The sequence below is a fragment of the Aplidium turbinatum genome, chromosome 11, assembly GCF_918807975.1.
Source record: "Aplidium turbinatum chromosome 11, kaAplTurb1.1, whole genome shotgun sequence".
NCBI lineage: Eukaryota > Metazoa > Chordata > Ascidiacea > Aplousobranchia > Polyclinidae > Aplidium > Aplidium turbinatum.
In genome coordinates this window covers 15868249-15890324 of record NC_137482.1, presented here as the reverse complement: position 1 = coordinate 15890324, position 22076 = coordinate 15868249, and the positions used below count along the sequence as shown (strand labels likewise).

Genomic DNA, 22076 nt, shown 5'->3' with positions numbered 1-22076 from the left:
ACGAAAACCTGCAGCTTCGAGCAATGAGCAACCTTGTATTGTAGCTTACTCGCAACAGTTTTATAGCTTCCTAACAGAAACGCTAATGCTAGACGTACTAAATAATTTATATCGGCCCTGCTTCCAGCGATGCAGTTGACAATGGCATATCAGTGATGCTGAGAAGTCTAATTCCCAAACATTTTGTAGAAAAATCGATTTGCCACACTCTGAATTTTGCAGCTTCAAATGTCTGACTTAACATTTAAAAACAAACCTAAGCAAAATTTTTTTGATAAGAATTGAATTTCAATAACTTAAAGTCCAGATGTCTCAAAACTTCTCATCGCTAAAAGTCACAAGACTAGTTGAAATCTAGCTCATCATAGAAACTATAGTCAGTTTGGCTACACACTCTGTGTGGAAGTAGGCTGGAGTACGCAGAAAATCGGTAGTTTGTCAAATTTATTATTCGCATTAGGCTTAACGCCTCACACAAGATCGATGAGCATGAGCTACATAAAGCAACGTCATCAGATCTGGATTCGTTAAGTTGTCTAACAGACTTCAGGCGATAAAATCAATTATTACCAAATTTACTTAACACCCGCGACACAATTGAATGAACAATTTGCAATCGAATTCGCACTTTGTAACATTTGGTTCAGTAAATACAATTATTCAACAATGCAAAACAGGGTCTTCCACGGCAGAAAATCAGTCCTTTTCTGCATTGATTCAACGTCTGCAGACGTCTGATTTCCTGGCTGGGATTATGATCACGATGATAATAAACCTGCTGGCTCAAATGCATTTCAAGGCAATATAAAAAACAATTGGTAGTGGAAACCCTGACAAAAAAAGCTTAAAAAGGGAAGAATAAAATCACCGATAAGTTTATGAGCCGGATAAAGTGTGCAGGTCAACTGTAGCGGTATGCCTAACAAGCTTATTCGAAGAAAGCTCATACATACCAAGTAACAGACGAATTTTTTGTAGATCAATAGGCGAGTTTCTCGATATGAAAACTTACATTTTCATTGCTACAAGATGCGCAAAATGAATTTGCGCTAAGTAAACAAGAAAAAAAAACTTGCAACACACCACAGTCTCCAGCGGCTTCAGCAACATCACAAAAGATATCACTCATCCAAGACAACAAAATCCGTCATTTTTACATAGATTCAACGTTTGCAGACGTTGAATCAATGTAAAGATGGCGGATGTTGCTGCAACTGTGCGGAAGGATAAATGTGCGGTAACATGAAAAGAACGTCATGTCAACGCAACATTGATATCACTTCTGCTCCAAGTGAACCAAAAAAACTGGTGAAAATGGCGCTGGTCGAACTTTCATCAAGCGCTTTGCCAACAGAAGTTGTCATTTTTACATTACTTCAATGTGAAAACACATCGGATCAACACCAACACGGCCACTTGGTTTGCTGGGTGTGACGTCGGGAGGACGCACACGATCGCTATTATATTCCATTCCCTATGATTGGCTAGTTGGACGAAGGATGCGGTGATCACATGACCTTGTATCTGTTCTTGCTGACTGGTTGATAGGAATTTTGCTGTGAAAATAATAATTTAGTTAGATGACTCGTACCACAAATCGAGAATGAAATCGAAAAACTGTCCACGTGAAAAGAAACTAAACTTTACTTTTTGTTTAAAAACAAAGGTTTACAAAAACAAATTCCAGAGATGCAACTGTGCGTTTTTTTCATTTGAGCCTCTTGAATCAAGGGTTAATGCTTTAACGAGATTCTCAATGTTTTCCTGGATTTCACTGAGAATTTGTTAAAAAACAATCAACTTTGGGTTTCATCAACCAAGCTACTCGGGCGCTTTGCTCTATTTGGTGGACTGAGGATGAGTTGAGAAGTCGTTAATGAATTCCTCAGCTCTACACTCACACGGACAGGTGCCACACACCGTTGGTGTGTGGTTGCTTAAAACAGCAGACGCACGAGCGGAAACAATTAAAACCCGCCCACTTCTATCCTAAAATTCCAATGCCGAGGAACTAAAATATCTGAATCAATAGGTAGTGTAGATACCAGATACACATTAGGGTGGCTCATTTTCCTTGATGTTCTTTAAAATTTTTGTCAGTTTGGAATAATGTTCCATTTTGCTCACTGATATTTGTAAACCAAAAATTTTTGTTGGGTTTTGACCTTTGACCCTGGTTCACCCAAGGAGAAATTCTGAATTTTTCTGAAAAATTAGTAAATTTCGAAGTGGTTTAGCAGTATCTGAAGAGAGAATTTCTCAAAATTTGACCACGTGACTTTGACGTCACTTCCCCTGTTAACTTCCACGTGGAACATCTTCACCCTACTCCAAGTCTGAGAGTCACTAATAGTGCATGCTTTTAGTGTCATTTTAGTTGATTTTACAGCCTTTTCGCGGTCAGTGAATCTATAACATAGACCAACAAAAAAATTTTGGCACAAAAGATGAGAGTCATTTTAGAGTATTTCAGGGCCCCTGATTCCGAAACTGCACTTAGTTTTTTCAAATTGGCTCTAGTTTTCGAGATATTCGACAATGAAAATATTTTTGAAATCGTTTCTCAAAAGCTTTCAATTAGCAAATTACTTATTTTTAGCCCTGTTTACCATTATGATGTCATAATTGCACTTGTCTAGTTCAATTGGTTCATATTGCACGAAAGTTCAAAACGCAAAGGTTGAAATGAACTGTGTAATACTCCATGCTCAATATAAATACTCAATGAAAACAGTTGTGAATCAGTAGGCCTACATCACAAGAAAAATATCCCGAAAGTCATGTGTCTATGAATGCAGCTTTATATTGAAAAGGTAGGCCTACTGAAATGGATGCTTGTACAAACGAAGTTTTATTCCAAGCCTTTGCTAAGGCCAAGAATTTTTTTCTGATCTATAGGCTAAATAAATGGCATATAGGCTAATAAAATATGCCTTTGACAAGTAGGATGCTGTACAAACAACCCAGATATATTTTGCTGCATGAAGCAACGCAGATGACCAACACATTCTGCGATAGATACAGCGCTATATGAAAACAAGCATTATTATTATTACTTTGACATGAAGCTGGGTGATCAAGATAAGTCCTGGGTTCCTCCTAAAGTATGCAAACATTGCACTCAAACCCGTTTCTGATGGGCTCAAGGCTAAGAAGTTCAGAGTGCCATGGCATAAAGAGAGCCGTGGAATCACCATGAAAATTGATACTTCTGCACGGTGAGGATGTTCGAAGGAAGTCGGAACATCATGTTTACATGGAGTGTGCAAGGCAGTCATTGCATGGATGTTGCTATTTCTGTTTTTTGTTTGCCCTCTCTAGTTTCAAGTGGTGATTTGCTTGAAACAATAGGAAAACGGGCATGACTGAGAGTAACCTCAATACCTTCAGTAATGTTTTGGAGCAAGGTCAAGTTTTTTTCTCAAAACCATTTCTACCACCTACTGTAGTAGTTAAAGATTTAGTTATCAAAAGTGGTAGCTGCAATCTTGGCTCCTCATCTCGATAAACATGACATTCTTGACTCCAAGGCCAAGATTACGTTCTTCCGCAGCAAGGATAAAATTCTAAGCAGCTACTTTACTGAAGAACATAAGTTCGTATTCTGTAATTATATAAATGGCCTTCAAACTTTGATGGGTGTTGCTCAGTAGGCCAATCATAATAAAGAGTTGCGTTTGTTCATCGATAGCTTTGTTTTGTTTATTTGTCTAGTTTGTTAAGCAAAACAATGTATGCATTTTGTTTGTACTTAGTAGCTTACTTAGTAAGTCTGAGACTGTTGAAATCAACAAATATATTAATGCAAAACGCAAGTTATATATTCTACATCTTGTATCCTCAGGCTTGCTTCACATCATATTTTGATTGTTACTAGGCCAGTAAACGTTAAATAGCTGTTTGTTTGGGTTGTAATCAGCGTGATTGGTTCCAAATAGCGTTTACACAACTCAGAAATGTGCCTGGGATTACTTCCAGTTTTGTCTATGTAGTAAACGACACGACATTAAATCTATAGGGGCTCAAAATTGCAAAAAAAAAAAATTTTGCTGTAACTCAAAATCTAAAGCCAATTCGAGAAAACTTAGTGCATTTTTAGAATCAGGGGCCTCGAAATACCTTAAAATGACTCTCACATGTCTTTATATAAAAAAGTTTTGTTGGCCTGTGAAAATCGATAAACATCGTCAAATGATTCAAGAAACTGAAAGCAGTAGATATTTATTACGTGAAGAGTGCACAAAGAAAATCATGTCTGAAGTGTGGTAGAATTCGACATTTTGAGAGTAATACATGTGTCAGTGTTCATGGAGTTGCTAATTAAACCATTTTGCTTGCTACAAGTTTGTGTTACTGCCTCTTATTGTGTCCATTAAGATGCTAGAGTGCATTAGAAGATAGCGGGTGAGCAGTTTCAGGGATAAGCGAAAATTCGATATTTTGAAAAAAATTCAAACCAAGTGAACCAGGGTCAAACGTTAATATTTTTTTGTGAAATTTGGTGTAGGAGATACACTTACCAAAAGGAACAATATTCCAAACTGACGAAAGATTTAAAAGAAAAAAATTTTTTTTTCGAGATTTTGCGCCAGCCTAATACACATGTGGCGGTCGATGGCATAAAAAAAAAACAAACATAACTTTAATGGTCCACCCACTCAGTAGCAAAGCATTGTTTGTCAGGTTCACTAGGTAGAAGTTGATTGAATTAATCAATAATCACTATACAATTCAGCGAACAAGGCACTCACTAGTCGTATTAACTCTTCTTTAATTAATCTTGTGATTTCGTTCTTCGCTTTCTGTACAGCCAGTTCCGATATAGCTGTGACGAAAGTAATTGATAATAATTGATTAACTCAGAAATAGTTTTAACAGGTTAAAGAGAGCTTACGAGCAACATTGAAGTAAATTTCCGTTACTAAAAGTTGATTTACATGAGAAAAGTCATGTTTTGACTTTGACAAGAATAAGACTTCTGAAAGGAATGGAGGGAATAAGTGATTAAAAAAATCAACAATGATGTATATAGAAACCGACCTTCAATTGCAAGGTAGAGTTTTCTATCATCTTCCGCAGGTTGCTTTCCTGGAGGATAATATTGTCCTCTGATGGTGATCCCTGCTTCACTGTAATCACATATCTGGGAGAGTGTGTCCTTCGATGTCACTTTCCATCTACAAGTCTGTGGAAGTATCCACACAATGTTGTGAGGGTGGAATCACAAGATGACTAACTGAGCGACGTGAGATGCTAACAACACAGGAAATGGAAAGCTGAGCAGTGAGCAGTATAACAGAGTTTTGCACGACTGAAGCAAACAAATGAACAATCAAACGGGATCTTTTTTATGTTGGGATGTAGATTTAATGGCAGGGATATTTAGTACGCATGACAGTTCAATGAAGCGATTATAGCGGCTACATTTCAACGTTCAAACAATCACAAACCTGAGGGAAGTCGTTGATCTCTAATTCCTCTTCATATCGCTTCAGGGTGTTATCTTCCTCTTCTTCGTCGACTTCTGGCTTCTCCTGTGTTAAAATTTTATACTTTTTAGCGAAACTAACTTTTTTTGCAAAGCGGGTGAAATTCGTCAATATATTATGATCAAAAGTAACCAACAAGAATTTGAACTTTGCCGGTTTTGTCAATCAGTTGGTTAGTGACAAACCTGTGGCACGTAGTTCAGCTTTTGGTTGAGTTTCTCCGCCAGTTGTTCCGCGATGGTTTTAGCCGAGACTTTCGGTGCGGCAAACGGTCCACCCTTCATCAAGGCAGTGGCTGCCTGCTGCATGACATCCTGTATCAAGTCAACAAATCATTACTTCGGTCGTTTGTGAACAATACTGTATGGTGGCAAATGAGAAAATGCAATACATTCCTTCAACGACGCCTCCCCAGACAGCCAATCAGTCGCTTTATTACATGCAGACGCCTGCAGACGTTAAATCAATGAAAAACAACGACTGATTGGCTGTCTGGGTCTGCATACGAGAGCGAAGACGGTGGCTGGTGGTACAAACACAAACAGCGGCTCCAATCGCCTGTGCAAGAAAGAAGTGTCGAAGACAACAGTTTAAGGAAGAAAACTGCAAAGATCGTCAAATATTTCCAACATAAAACCGAGAAGAATCTTGATAGGCAGGAAGTCAATTGTTCGATTGAGTCTACTATTACTGATTAAAAAAAATCCAAAAGATTTAACAAACATGATTCCGGTGATTGTGCGAATTTATCTTACTTGGGCTCCGGCTCCGAGGTTCTTTTGCATGTTAATCTTGGAAGCGAGTCTCTTCGCAACATCAAGTTTGGCTTTATTGACCACCACGCTTCCCAGTCCTCCTCCTCCAGAAGTGTTCCCGAGAGGAACAGCGACATCTTTCACCGTCTTCTTGCTGTTGAACATGCTTTCGATTTTTTCATCGATCTGAAAATGTATTCGTAAGTTCTTAAAGAAGGTGACCTTTGACCATTGACAGCCGTAAACGGAACAGCTAATCAGACAACAAATCAACTAATTTTTACATTGATTGAACGTCTGCAGACGTTGAATCAATGCAAAAACGGTCGATTTGTTGTCTTGGTAAATGTCATCCTAGTCAGCAAATTAGTTCTCTTTTACATTGATTTAACGTCTGCAGATGTGTGATTTACTGGCTGGGAATCATTCAATCACAGTGATTGAGAGGGATGAGAAATGAGAATGCTCATTCAGTGAAACATCGATAACCCTTTGATGAAGTGACTATCTTCTTCCACGACTTTCAAAACGTGAAACGCGATTGCCATTAAAACGTAATTACAAAACACAACAGCAATACATTAATGTTTGCAATAGCTCAGTTATTGTACGCCCATTATAAACAACAGTTCATCAATCACAGTCACCAATAATAAACACATAAATTAAATAAGCCACTAAATAAAGTTGATGATTAAAAAATATCTGACATACGTTCTGTGCCGGTTCATCATCATCGGAATCTACAAGGCCAAGAGCAGCTTTTTGAATCTGTTTTCGCTCTTTGGCCATCGCCTCTTCTGTTTCATCGAATTTGAAGCCACGACCCGAAAAGCCGCTGTTCGCTTTGACAGACTTTCCTTGCTGGATAAAAAAAAGCGAAAGTTAAGCCATGAATTGTTTGTACTCGTAAGAACACATTTAAAGTTATTTTTCTGGAAAATTTTGATCGTTCTTTATACACAGCTCTTTTTTTGTGGTATTTAGGTTAACCCCCGGTGATTGAAGATTTAGAATTAAGTGGACGAAGCCAATCTTCGTGTCCACCTTCAGGCATGCCTTTAAGTGTCTTGCTAAAGACACAGCCGTATACTCTTGAGCGGTGTCGAACCGGCGCCCTTTCGAGTGCCGCACCAGGGTTCTCACCACTCGGCTACACAGCCGACGAATAATTCCCAACAACCTTTTAAAACTCTCGATGACATAAACCGAACTCACAGCTTGTTGTTCCTCCTTGAAACGATTCCACAGATTTAAAAGTCCGGGAGGCACTTTAGCTGCGCTCAGTTCCAAGGCTTTTATTATTTCACCGGAGTATCTGGCTTGGTCTTCAGTGATGAACGTAATTGCTGTCCCCTGCAAAGACAAAAAAGGTGTCGAAGTTAAATATCAGAGCGCAAATTTACGGCAAATGTAGAGTTACAAATAGTGCAACAATAAACAGAGTCTTTTTCATGCAAAGGCGAACCCTCTTAGCACAAAACCACAACGCCGTTTGTCAAATATTAATATTCATGTCCCTTCCAGGCTTAAGCCTGGTAGTTAGATGGACAAAAAGGCAAAGAAGCCAATATTCGTGTCCACCTTCAGACATGCCATTAAGTGTCATACCAAATATACAGCTACATGCTCTTGAGAGGTGTCGAACCGGCGCACCAGAGCTCTCATCACTCGATGATGGATAGCTATTTCATCATACCACCACAGAGACTGCTCCATCTCTCACCTTTTTTCCAGCACGGCCCGTCCTCCCGCATCGATGGACATAGTCTTCGTAGTGATTCGGGCAGGAGTAGTTGACGACCAAGATCAGATTCTTCACATCTAGTCCACGAGCAGCCACGGATGTTGCGATGAGAAGACGATTGACCCCGCTTTTGAAATCATTGATGATTGAGTCTCTATCGTATTGGTCAATTCCTAAAAAATTTCGAAAAAACTATTAAAGCTGAACTTCAATTATCATAATGAAACGAAATTTTAAAATAAAACAAGTATTAAAAATTGCTACAGCAACACTTTAATCACAGATTCTATTGTCACATATTTTCTTTACATAAATCTCTAAATAATGCATTTCCAGTGAAAATTACCTCCGTGAAGAGCCATGCAGGAGTAGCTGCTTCCCATTAGGTCCTTGAGCAAACTGTCAGCTCGTTCTTGCTTGTCAACGAAGACTAAAACCGCTCCAGACTCTTGATACTGTCCGAGGAGCTCCAGCAGTTTCAAATACTTCTGCTCATCGCTCAGTATGATCTGGGCGAATTGATCAAAACAATCAAAAAATTAATTGCAGAAAATAAAGCCAGGGCCAGGGGTATAAAAACATTAGGGAAAACCATTTGGCATCACTTGTCTGAGTTACTTTCGACAACTCAGCATAAGTTGGCATTCCCAGGCACCAGAATCCGCTATTTTTACGTAGATTCGCAGACGTTGAATCAATGTAAAAATGACGAATTTTGCTGCCTGGGTTTGTACACCGTTCACAACGTTGCCAACCGTCGAAACGATGTAAAAATGGAAACTTTGACTAACTGAACAAAAAAATGCAAACTGCGCTGCGTTCTCAGCGAATGACGTGGCAGCTTCTTATTGGTGCTCACCACTTTTTGGTCGACGTCAGAACAGACGATGCTGCGGCCACCAACTTGAACTTCGATTGGTTTGTTGAGAATCCGCCTCGCTAGCGCCTCCATCTGGCGTGGAAACGTCGCTGAGAAGAGCACGGTCTGTCTGTCCGGCCGACACGACTTGATCACGTGCATCACCTGGAGTGGATGAAAATCTTATTGTAAGAGTTTGAAATTTATGAAAATGTTTCTTTCTACGGTGAGTTTTGATGTACAGATATTTTTCAGCGGTCATGGCAGACAACAACTTTAGATGGATAAGTTTTTTTCCGTTTGTCTGTTAATAGCATCGATCCGTAGTAAGCAGAAGTCAGAAATAGCACCCTTAAAGTAGAAATGGTATAAACGTGTGGCACTGAATGCCTCTTGCGTGTATACGCAAAGAATTTCAGCAATTTAGTATCTATAAAAATATCACAAATACATCGCTTGATCAAAAACAAACTGCATTTCAGACATCTACAAGTTTTCATGATTCAATATTCACTAAAAGGTAATATGCAAACCACTCTTTATTATTCACAAAATCTCATTTTCTATGAACAAAAATAATATACATCAGCAACCTGGCATGCTGATTTTGTTAACAAAACAATCACCTCATGTCAGTGCAGTGCAATAAATATGTCTGTTTTAGGGAAACTATTTGTTTCAACAAAAGGCGAAATATTTCACGATTTATCGCTTCAACTGACCTGCGGTTCGAAACCCATGTCGAACATGCGGTCGGCTTCGTCCAGTACGAGGTAGGTGCAACGACGCAGGTTCGTCACTCGGCCTGTGAACAAAAAACCCGAAGGCAGAAACAAAAAAGACTCGGTTAATATTTGCATAGAAAGTTTTCTGAAAGATTTAAGTGTTAAAAAACCACAAGGTGTCGGCGAAGAGAGGCGGAACGAGAACACACGAATGACGTCATCGTGGCTCTAAAGAAGATTGTTGAATTAAAAGTGATGGGCAAGTATTTCTCAACAAAAGTAAAGTCTAGGAAAGTTATTATTCCACTGAGTTACATTTGAAATTAACACTACCTCAGTGTAAGCAAATACAAAACAACTGCTAATAATAGACACAAAACTGAGTAAGCTTATTCTATCTTGCAGATATTATCCGGCTACAGAAGGTTAATATATAAAGGAAGGTATCTCGTAGGTCCGAGGCCAACGGTTGAACACCTATAGAAAGAAGTACATGGTTACATGGCATGTGCAAATACCGGGTGTATGACATTTGCTAGGTTTACCTAAGATGTTACCAGAAGATTGTAATCCGCCAAGTTTCATTTTACACTTGAACGACTAATTTGGACCAAGGATTGGGCGACAAAAACAAATTGGTTTCAATCACGGTCAAATTTATTTAATAGATCTTTGCGCTTTCGCTGCTTCGAGGTGAAAGACGTCTCAGTAACTTGCCACAAAAAGAGCGCTAGCGGCTTCCTTTTCAAATTCTAACCACAAGTGGCTGCCAAAACAAATTAATTAATATGATGTAGATGAGCAAGACAAAAAACAGCTCAAAATACGAATCAACCGCCCAATCCCTGTGCTGCACTGACAACTTTACCGAACTTTAATTAAAATTTTCCTTTTTGCATTTCAATATTAACTTGAATAAAGCGGTAAGTAATCTTGTCTAAACTACCCTAAGTGTTTGATAGGTGCCCGGATGTTGCACAGTTGAACCTGAAAAAAATGGACAACGAATCAGTATCTGCTCTTCTAGGGGGGTGCATTGGCTTAGGAGGGGAGACAACACTAGATAACTTGATATGATAATACCAACGGTACGCTAACTTTTTACATGGAAAGAAAAGTTAACTATACAATTAAACCAGTAGAGGAATCTCTTTTGTTCATAGTAGCGTAGAGGAATTTGAATTATTCAATAACTTGAAATAGTGTAAGTTGATTAAGCAAATTAATTAGGAAAAGTTCAGAGACTTTGCCTGCAAACAGCTAGTTATAGAAATGCACATTCTCAAAATCAAATGATATCTTTTTAATCATAATTACGCATTATTCAAGCTAAAGGATGAGAAATAGACCAACCGTTGTTGACTGTCAGCATGTCGATCATTCGGCCTGGAGTGCACACAATTATCTCGGCGCCTCGTTTCAGATCGGCGATCTAAAACAACAACAAAACATTAACCATGTGGCTAGTAGAGTCGTATGGTGTGCACAAACTGCACAATGCACATCTTACATGTGATCTTCTTCGTGCTTCAACAAGTGTTTGAAAATGTCGTCAGATGGTAGCAAAGTTAAAGGTTAGAAAGTTATCTCGCCACCAAGCTAGAAACTGAACTAACGATAACAATGCATTTCATCATCTTTGTCCCATTTGAAGATCTTTTTTTTGTCGTATCTAGGCTTTCGCCCGGTGGTTGAAGATTTAGATTAAGTGGACAGGAAGGCAAGGAAGCCATCTTCGTGTCCACTTTCATCAGGTATGCCTTTAAGTGTCCTGCCAGAGACACAGCTACATGCTCTTGAGCGGTTTCGAACCGGTGCCCATTCGAGTGCCGTTCCAGTGCTCTCATCACTCGACTGTGCAGCCGGGAATCTGATGCAAATGCTAAGATAAGCTTAAGATATATCTCATGTTATAACTTATGGTTGTTGTTACCTGTTCCGATATGCCAGTCCCGCCATATACGCACACGACTCGAAGCTTCAGAGATTTGGAAAACTTCTTGCACTCTTTTGTGATTTGTAAAGCAAGTTCCCGTGTTGGTGTCATAATGACAGCTGAAGACAAACGTCGTGAATAACATCAAACAACCTACGACAATGCTACAAAAAAATTACTAAAATTACTACATATGCGACGTATGTTTCTGTGCTTTATATAGGCGCGCCGGGCTCAAGATCACGCGGCGCTGGTTCGACTCTCGAGGTGTGCGCTTGACCAACGCATTTCAGGACTGCTCTCCATTCAGCGGCACCTAGTAAACGGAATAATTCCTCGGCAACAACACTTCAACAATCGGAAAACTTCACTCTGCCAATCTCGGTAACCGGCTCTGCGTCAAGAGCCTCTACAAGTATGCGAAACTACCAGAAATAGACTATCAAGGCTTTGTCAGTCCGAGGATAAAGATTCAAAACCAAACCATATACGACCACACAAAAAGTTTAAACTGAGCACATTTTCTTTTTTTATTGATTCTTTATAAAATCAGGACGAGGGGTGGCTGATTAATCCAGGTTAGCCTTGCCCAGTACTACAATAGCACGTACCACATTTGGCGGCTTATAAATCAAACACTCAAGAATAGGATGTCAATTGTCAACGTTTGTTTGTCCGAACAGCAGACTGAACATTAAGAAAAAATAATGTTGAGTTTTCAATATTGATAAATCTCAGACAACAAAACTTGTCTCAACGTTTGCAGACGTTGAATCAATGTAAAAATGACGGATTTTGCTGTCTGGGTCTTGCAACATGTGACAGACTTGAGAATAAACGCACCTATCGGGCCTTCTCCGTTGTCCAAAGGCCGTTGATCCATAATCTGCCGCAGCATTGGTAGAAGAAAGGCGACGGTTTTTCCGCTCCCGGTTTTTGCGATTCCGATCAAATCATTGCCAGCCATCACAGCAGGTATGGCCTGCGCCTGGATTATGGTCGGCTTCTCATAATTTGCTCTGAAAGTAGAATGTTATCAATGAATGAAACCAATAATTTGTGATCAACACCAGTTTTGAGTGTGAAAAGTCATAAGCACACAAATACTTCATGTAAAGACCGATAGTTTGTTTGGAAGTGAAAAGTTTTCGGAATAAACGAACACTGGGAAAACAATGTCACGACACAGACATACTTTTTCAAAGCATTGAGCATTTTGTAAGAAACTCCAGCCTGCACCCACGACTGGATAGGTTTTGGACAATTCTTTCCACGTATCTTTATGTTCTCCATGTTCATTCGCATTTCCTCTACTTCCTCGGTGGTCAACGCTGCCAGTTCAGGAACCTGGAAAATGTTTGTTTTGAAATATTAAGTCGTTTTTCTCGAATTGAAAGTATCTATATTCTTTACATGTTATCAACGTTCAAATACATCTAACTGCCCGATGTTATAATGTGTGATACGCTAAGTCCATCTTCAATTTGGTCGCACACATTCACCAACAACTCACCTCAACATAGAAGTTCTTGCGAAAGGAATCATAGTTTATTTTCGAGTGATCGATTTCAGATTCCAACTTCTTGGGCTGGTTCTTGTTTTGGTATTTGCTGAAGGCCTTGTCGAGGCTCTCTTCCTCTTCCTCAGAAGAATACTGTAAAACAACGTTGCTTTAAAATCAGCGGCTGATAACAATAAAATTTAAACAATCAAATATCATTCGTCTACAAAATTCTTGAAAGCACAACACAATTGGTGCAAAAGCCAGAGTGATTTTGTGTGAAATTGCTTGGCCAAACTAAACATTACAATTACGTGTTCTAATTAACTTTGGTACCTCCATGGCGTCCATGTTTCCTTCCATCAGTTCTCCCTTTTGCTTGAGATCTTTTGGCTTTGACTTGTTAGCAACGGCACTGACCCGACTCACCTTTGGTCCGTTCGAGTTGTCATTGCTTTCCTGCAATAAACGTTCTTGCAAACTTAGGTAAAAGTGAAACGCAACAAAAAATTTGGTGTGGTGAGCTTTATCAACGTCGAGCGATGGTCGTTGATAAAGAAAGGCAGTGTGAACGTGTTTTGTCCGCAACACGTTGTCAAAAAGATTTGAAATAACTTTCAAATGAAGGTAATTTATACTGTGATAATTATGAGAATATAAGGAAAGGAAAGAGAGCATTACATAGACTGGAAAGTTGTTTTCAATAAACAGGGACTTTTATGAAATCAGGTTCCCAGATAGCAAATCATTTGTTTTTCACATTGATTCAACGTCAGCAGACGTTGAATCAATGTAAAAAAACCGATTGATTTGTTATCTGGATCGTACAAAACGCTTTAAATACCGAATCAAACAGGTAACATAGATCACACTTACAGGTTCGACATTGTCGTCCTTGGTCTTATCGTTGGTTAGATCCTGCATGAAAGCATCCAAGGGATCTACTTCCTCTTCTTTTTCGTCCACTTTTTCATCTCCTTCTTCTTTTGCGTCATCTCTCTTTTCCACAGCTAAGCGCAAGTTAAAGAATGGTGTGATTTATTTTAATCATCTTTATCAAAGTATCGAAATAAGACAAAAGCATAACAACCGTTGAGTACTATATGATTATACTTTATCGATGTCTTCCAAATGTAACGGAGCACACCATCTCAGGATTAATTTTTTGTGAATTTGATTGATTTAGTTCGCCTAAGATTAAAAAATGCGATTATTTTTACAGCATTCAAACTCTTTTCGCCTTAACACTGCAACTTAAGAGAGATATACCGAATGAGTCTGATGTTTTTACGCAAAAAAAATATGACCTTTTAAAGACAAGGATACTAATGACAAGGCCTTTTGCAAGCTGGTCAATGGTCTTTTAATATACGTGCAGCATTCAAAATACAAACGTCAGCTACTACAATACCAATGAACACAAACGATTGCCTAGTTTTCGCAACTCCTGGCGAACGTGTCTAATCTAAGCTTTAGACTAAAAGTAAGCAGAGAAATTAGCCCACCATCATCATCGTCGTCGTCGTCTTCAAGGGACCAAATCTTCCTTGGTTTCCCATCTTCATCACTGTCGGCTGATTTCGCCAATATCTTGGCCCTGTTCTGTTCCATCCTCCATTTCTCGACCCTCTCTCGACGCTTGTTCATTTCATCCTCAAGTTTCGCTTGTTCAAAGTCTTTTGATAGCTGCAACACTTAACAGTTAATTACAACTGGAAACAGTCAATCCCCTTGTTCATCAACACGTAAAAAGAAAGTGACTTTGCTAGTTAGAATAGTACTTAATTATGGCTCCGTTAAAAATGCGGAGGCACAAAATTATAAACCTGAAGTTGCGATGGTCTGCTCATTTTTCACAACAAAAGCAAATAAAGAAAAGTAAAACAAAGTAACTTCACCGGGTTTAACATGATGTATTACATACACAAATATAACATAATTAAAATAAACTCTAACGTTTTTGACACGTACGTGTGTCCTCATCAGGAATTACATATCTACAATATACATAAAATGAAAACTGTAAGGTAAATTTGACTTTGCACTATAACTGTAACTGATTTAAAATTATCTCTCGAGGCATATCTGAACTTCAGACTAAGATCATGGAAGCCTTAAGGATCAAACGTAATAATCCGTCTCTCAGCCGGCAGTTATTCGCCTGTGGCTCATCGTTCCTCTTGTGTGTGTTCTAATTGTTTGTCAAATACCTGTAGTTTACACCTCATGTGATCTGTTTTCCACCGTATAATTTACCTGTAATCATTCCTGTGTCACTCGTTCAGTTTGTGTGTTTCAGTCTGAAGTGTCGTTAGTATACAGTTACAGTTATAGTGCAAAGTCAAATTTACCTTACAATTTTCATTTTATGTATATTGCAGATATGTAATTCCTGATGAGGACACACGTACGTGTCGAAAACGTTAGAGTGTATTTTTAATTATGTTATATTTGTGTATGTAATACATCATGTTAAACCCGCTGAAGTTACTTTGTTTTATTTCTTTATGGTTCAACAAAGCAAACTCTCTACCAATGCTTTATCACAAGCAAATAAATATATTAAAATCGCGTTCTTAATATCACTAGGATGTAGTACTGATTGAATTAGGTAACTAGGATGGTGATAGGTACAATGGGCTTCAAAAACATCTTCATGCACAGCACGCAAATTAATGACGTCAATTGTTGAAGAGGCTTGTGGCCAGGGTTGTAGTGGGTAGCTGCCCGGGTGGGCTGTTTTATTTTTTTAATAAAAAAATAGCTTTGTTTAAAAAGGACATGGCTAGATGTAAAATAGTAGTGATGCCAGATGAGGAATTCTGCTCCAATTTGAGAAAACTTTGAAGCTGTTCTAGAAAAAAAATTATGGCAACACCTGTGACGGAACGAAACTTTTACTAAAAACTTTCAAAAGTTTTATTTTTAACAACAAGTCAAAGTTTGGGTGCTCATCAGCATTGCAATTTTTTCTAGCATTAGTTTTGTTGCAACTAACTAATGCTAAAACTAATCATATTCGTGTTACATATAGTAGGCTCAGCAACCAGCTACTAAAGTTATATTTTTGCAGGCTTTTAATGTACTGTAATGTTGTCAATGAAATGGCACTTTACAGTGCGAGAAACTTTAAAAGGGACTGATCAGGTGATTCCATTTTCTTGTCTTACTTTACTCACTCCTCCAACGTGAATATAACGTTAATCGTCAACCTACTAAGATGGATCTTATATTCCTCTCTAGACCTTTCACCGAGGACATCACATCATACTTGAACAGCCAAGCAAACCAGAAAATGGCAAAAACTCACCGGATCGACATCAGAAAACTTGGACTTTTTGGAATCTTTGTCAGTTGTGGATTTCGCTTTGTCTCTATCTCGAGAGCGAGATCGCTTTCTTGACCTTGAACTGCGAATGAAGTAAAAGTAATCTTAAAATCGTTGCTATGCAAATCATCCAGCCCTTTTTCCGCTGGTTGAAAGGCACACCTCAATCTGACGCGAGACAATTGACCACGGCCGACCAATCGCAAACAGAATGTCCTCATCCCGTCATTAAGTGTCCTGCTAGACACAGACGCGTGCTTTCGATAGGTGTCGTACTGACGGCCTTCGCAAGCTATCACTGATAAAGAGATTTCCATACCCCGGCAGCAAACCCGTCCTTTTTTACATTGATTCAACGTCTGCAGACGTTGAATGACAAACTTTGAACGCCTCTGACATTCCTTCACTTAAAACCAAAAAAAAAACATGTCAAATTCTCTTCTAAGACATCAAGACACCTTACACAAATGACTGCCATACAAGTAGTCATCAGCAAGTAGAAGGTTCTTACCGTCGTCCATGAGATCTTGACCTTTTTGATCTTCGTCTATCACGAGATCGAGATCTTCTTCTGGAATAAAAAGATCACAATGATGTGATATGTTGTGTCAGGATCACTACTTGCTATACTTTTAGTTCACTGGCTTTAACGATGGTGGGGAAACTTTAAAGAACAAACTGAGCTTTTATGCTTACAATGTTATGGGACAAACGTCACGTATAGATATCTGAAGATAGGGAGCCTTCAACCACGTACTAAACTTTCCAACGTGCTACCATGAAGCAAACTTTCAAGTGATCCACTTCAAAATTGGAGGTTGGCAAAATGACACTGTTGTCGCCAGTTGCAGGTTCAAAGTCAAACCGTTTCAGGAGATACCCCATTATTACAAACTAACTCGTAAAGCGTTATAAGTGGTTATCGCAACATGCCTGCGTCTTCTGTGAGGTGATCTCGTTCTTGATCTCCGTCGTCTCTCCGGTGTTCTTGAACGTCTAAATACGAAACAAGATTACTCGACGCCTTGGATATTTGTTTTGAAGACCCCAAGCAAAATATGAAACACAATAGCGTGGGTGAATTTGATGAAAAGTGCTACTAAAAACAGTTTTTCATGAAAGTCACGGTAAGTTATATTGTTCAATCAAATAAAGCTGTGGAATGAAATTACTTTCGACTCTTTGTGTCTGGCTTCTTTTCTGTTTTTTTCTCTTTTTCCGCAGTGGCCTCTGTAGTTTTAGCGGCTACTTTTTGCTTGCTGAAATTTAATAGAACTTAAAGTAAAAAGCATTTGATTGAACTCAAGTAACATTCTCGATCAGTGACGTAAGTGCTTACCTGTCAGATTTTTTGGAATCTTTATCCTTTGAACTTTCGGATTTAGAATTTGTTTTCGCTGCAACAACAAAATAGTTTGCGTAAAACGAAATCTGCTATGAAGATGGGGCCTATTGATTATTGAAGCTATCTTCTGTGGAACTGGAGAGCAATTCAGAAATTTAAAGCAAAGTTAATGTCAACATTTTCAAATTTACTGTGATAACACAAAGAAAGATATATTACAAGAAACCCGAAACGATATCTTGGGTAAACAACATCTCTCGTATCTTACATTAGATGAAACCAAGACTGGAAGTAGTCCTAACTTTCATGGTAAAAATATGTCAAAATGAAAGCTTTCTTCACATATGCATTATGCAGGTGTAAATTAAAAAAGTTGCGATAAAGCAAAACCGACGTCTTGGGTTCGTGGTTGTCAAGTTGCACAAAAGCAACAAGCTGCCCACACGACTGAATTTAATTTGCAATAAAATGACAGGAAACCTTTTTCGCCACCAGAAGAAGAGCTGCTGCTGGATGAACTCTTGCTCCTCCTTCTTCTTTTCTTACTTCGAGATCGCCTTGATCTTCTGTCCCTGGACCGTGATCTAAACAAAACGTTGTAACAACGTGAAACAAATCACAACAATACGTGGAATAAATAATACTTTGGGCATTAACCAACACGTTTTAACTAGACAAGAAAAAAGGAAAGTTAAATTAATGATGTTGGGTCACACGCTTCAAGAACCAGAAAATATTCATCCTTGTTTGAGCAAACGCAACATGACATTTGTTTTCTACAAGGTACGTTTGAAACTAAAAGTTATACCAGAGCAGATAACCCAACTATTTACTCACCTTCTTCTCCTGTGCCTATCACGTGATCTGGACCGCTTATCACGAGACCGTGATCTCTTATCACGAGACCTGGAACGTCGCTTTCGAGCAGGGCTCCTAAAAATTATGATGAAGATCCTTGTCAAACTAATTAAACCAGGAGCAATAATTTTTTTTGACTTGACAAAAAGCAGTCATTTTGACGTTTGAGCGCCAAAACATTCGGTGACAAACGCCGTTCATTAAAGTCTTAGAAAATTTCCAACGAGTTGTGATTGCGCAACGTTGCATGCAAGTTTGCACTCATCACATGATACAGGTCTGGGATTCTCAACTTGGGTTACATTTAACGAAGAAGGATAAACTTGTCAATGCTCATGTTGCATTGTTACTATGAGTGGTTCTAAATAACAACTGTTAAAATAGATCGTTTACCTTCTTCTTTTCGGTGACTTGTTACGCGATTTCGATCTTCTACCTCTTGATCGAGATCTTTTTTTACTTCGAGAACGAGAGCGTCGACGTTTTCGCGAAGAAGACTTGGAATCTTTGCTATCTACTTTTTTGGACTTCTCTGCTGCTGCTGTATCATTGCCATTCGTCTTTGGTTTCTATTGAAGCAACGGTTGCAAATAAAATATGATCACATACCAGATGCATTTACGTTAAATAAACGTAAATATTAAAACCAAAACAGCATTCAGCAATTGCTGTAAAAGTATGTATATAATACAGTAGTTTTTATACGTCGCTGCTGGATACGAATTCTATTGATCATTGAGTGTCATTACAACTCCAGACCAAGAAAGGGGTGTACTGTATAACCCAATAATCCATGGCTCATTAATGTCACTCTTCTCCAGTAAACAATTCATGGCATGAATCAAAATACAATACTGATAGTGGCAGGCAGTAGGGTGATTTTGTCGTGCGCGGACATTTTGCCGAAAGACATTTTGCCGAAAGGACATTCTGCCGAAGGACATTTTGCCGAATGGACAAATTGCCTAAAGGACTAATTGCCGAACGGACTAATTGCCGAAAGGACTAATTGCCGAATGGACAAATTGCCGAAACAATTTGGAAAAAAATTACTTTGAAGTGACACAAAGTCTCGTTACTATGCAAGCAGTGCTTTTGAAATAGAATCACTTTGCTACTGTTTGTTTGCCTAAAAATTACTTTGAAGCAACACCAAGTCACCAAGTCTCGTTACTATGCAAGCAGTGCCTTTGAACTGGTAATTATTTTGAAGTGACACCAAGTCGCAAGTCTCATTGCTATGCAAGCAATGCCTTTGAACTGATAATTATTTTGAAGTGACACCAAGTCTCGTTACCATGCAAGCAGTGGCTTTGAAATACTGTAGTAATTACTTTGCTACTGTTGTTTGCCTAAAAATTGCTTTATATACAGTCTCCACAGTTTTTGGAAATCAGTATTAGTTTGAAGTGACACCAAGTCTCATCTATAAGTATAGGCTATAGGCTATGCAGTCTCCACAGGTTTTGGAGATCAGTATTAGAAGTTCGCTTATACATATAACACTTCTGTCGGATACTTACGCGCTGTCGCACATAATTTGTGAGTGAAATCTGCTTGTGAATGACATTTATGTGACATTAGGTTATGATAATACATAAAATGCATTTGTATAATTTCGGCAATTTGTCCATTCGGCATTTAGTCCTTTCGGCAATTAGTCCTTTCGGCAAAATGTCCATTCGGCAAAATGTCTTTCGGCAAAATGGGTTTCGGCAAAATGTCTTTCGGCAAAATGTCTTTCGGCAAAATGTCCGGGTACCGATTTTGTACGGTTCATTACCGTAAATCATAAAGTGCAATAACACCTGTGTTGCATTATAATAAACCAACAAAAATTTAAACTGATAAAATTAGCCTTGGAAATGGTTACCCTACCGATTTATGTCTACTACCAGTCTACCACAGTGCAGAGTAGATGTTTGTTGGGTATACTATACAACTGGGGTTGCATATCAATTCAAGCTAAAAACGAATTTAGCTGAGATTATGAAAGCACATTACAAATATATACATTAATACATCAAAACAATGAAAATTATTAATACTACAAAAAGTGCTCAATGCCAAGCAAAAAGGCAAAGCAGAGCGAATTAAATCAAATATAGTTATTACTATCTGAAGCCTTTACAAATTGTTTCACCTAACGGATCATCAGAAGGTCTTATTCAAATTCTATTTGAATAAGACCTTCTGATGATCCGTTAGGTGAAACAATTTGTAAAGGCTTCAGATAGTAATAACTACATTAATACATCTTAATTTCTAATGTAAAGATTGCAATACTGGTACAAAGAAAAGGACATTTTAAAGTACCATTTGTCAAAATGCTAGATTGCTAGTGTGTCATACTTTTTATTTAACCTAATTCTTTATCACCATTTTGAGGCCCCGAATTACTCACCAAAAAGTACAACTCGATTTTTTAAAATTTTACAACACAAGAACAAAGCCCGCCAAGGTGTGGCAAGATAGTATTCTTAATACATGTGTTGACAACTGTAAAACACCACAAATACATTATCAAGCGAGTGCCATTAATATTCACTGATTCTATATAAAGAAAATTGCCATGCTCACCTCAGCATCGGTGCCATTTTCTGTAATTGTTTTCACTTGCTCACTTTCAGTACCGGTACTTGTCATATTTCAAAAACAACTTAACTAAGCTAGGTCCACTGTACAGTGTACACATCAACACTTAACAGTATTCACTACTCAGCTTTGAAAATAGAAGCAAACATTGATATCTTCCATAAAAAAACTTTAACCCATCTTATTTATTAGTCAAAAGAATGCCAACGTTCACAAGTTATTTTATCAACAAGAAGGGTTAGAAGACATAATATAAAATTGTGAGAAAATGATAAAATCAGTCAATCTATTTATATATTATATATATTTATAAAAATAACAACAAAACAAATGTGAAAAAAACATTTCAATTCACGCAAGCACAGTACTTAAGTTCAGTACAAATAGGGAAACAGTGAAGTGATCTTATGATCTACTAGGCAGTTGTCACCCTGCATAATAAAAATTAAACCTATAAAAGACAAAGGTTACACATCACTACCTTGTGATTAATATGATGCTCGAATGATGTCAGTTCGACAAAAGCATGACTTGTGACAGGTGATGCCACACACACTGTCAGAATGGCCCGTTTCGGCGTGTCCGATTCGGCTAGTCCGATTCGGCAAGTGCCCTATTCGGCGAAAGCCCTTTTTGGTGAGTTCCCTATTCGGCAATTTTTTGAATTTTTTTTTTTAATTATCGGGTACTGTAACCTAATTATCATTGCCGTTTTAGGGTTAGGGGTTAGAGGTTAGGGTTGGAGTTAGGGGGTTAAGGGTTACGTGCGCGAACATTTTGCCGAAAGACATTTTGCCGAAACTCATTTTGCCGAAAGACATTTTGCCAAAAGGACATTATGCCGAAGGACATTTTGCCGAATGGACAAATTGCCTAAAGGACTAATTGCCGAACGGACTAATTGCCGAAAGGACTAATTGCCGAATGGACAAATTGCC

The 22076-nt window shown here is 38.4% G+C and overlaps 1 protein-coding gene across 2 annotated transcripts; it reads right to left on the bottom strand.

The window, feature by feature from the left end:
* Nucleotides 1-427: 427 nt before the first annotated feature.
* Nucleotides 428-21261, bottom strand: LOC145780368 (putative ATP-dependent RNA helicase DDX46). Of its 2 annotated transcripts, XM_082592066.1 has the most exons (29): nt 21124-21261; nt 18937-19112; nt 18523-18618; nt 18166-18269; nt 17680-17737; nt 17513-17599; nt 17274-17336; nt 16852-16911; nt 16323-16422; nt 14518-14698; nt 13889-14022; nt 13349-13471; nt 13025-13165; nt 12707-12858; nt 12355-12530; nt 11509-11630; nt 10929-11007; nt 9573-9655; nt 8851-9015; nt 8338-8500; nt 7971-8164; nt 7463-7600; nt 6959-7108; nt 6245-6430; nt 5675-5803; nt 5451-5534; nt 5041-5185; nt 4752-4825; nt 428-1556 (listed from the first exon to the last, which is right to left on the bottom strand). In XM_082592066.1, the coding sequence occupies exons 1-29, from the start codon at nt 21187-21189 to the stop codon at nt 1509-1511; spliced, it is 3477 nt and encodes a 1158-aa protein (XP_082448192.1). In that variant the 5' UTR covers nt 21190-21261; the 3' UTR covers nt 428-1508. The 2 variants fall into 2 exon arrangements, with proteins under 2 accessions (XP_082448192.1, XP_082448193.1); XM_082592067.1 differs by lacking the exon at nt 17513-17599.
* Between the last annotated feature and the right edge of the window lie 815 nt (nt 21262-22076).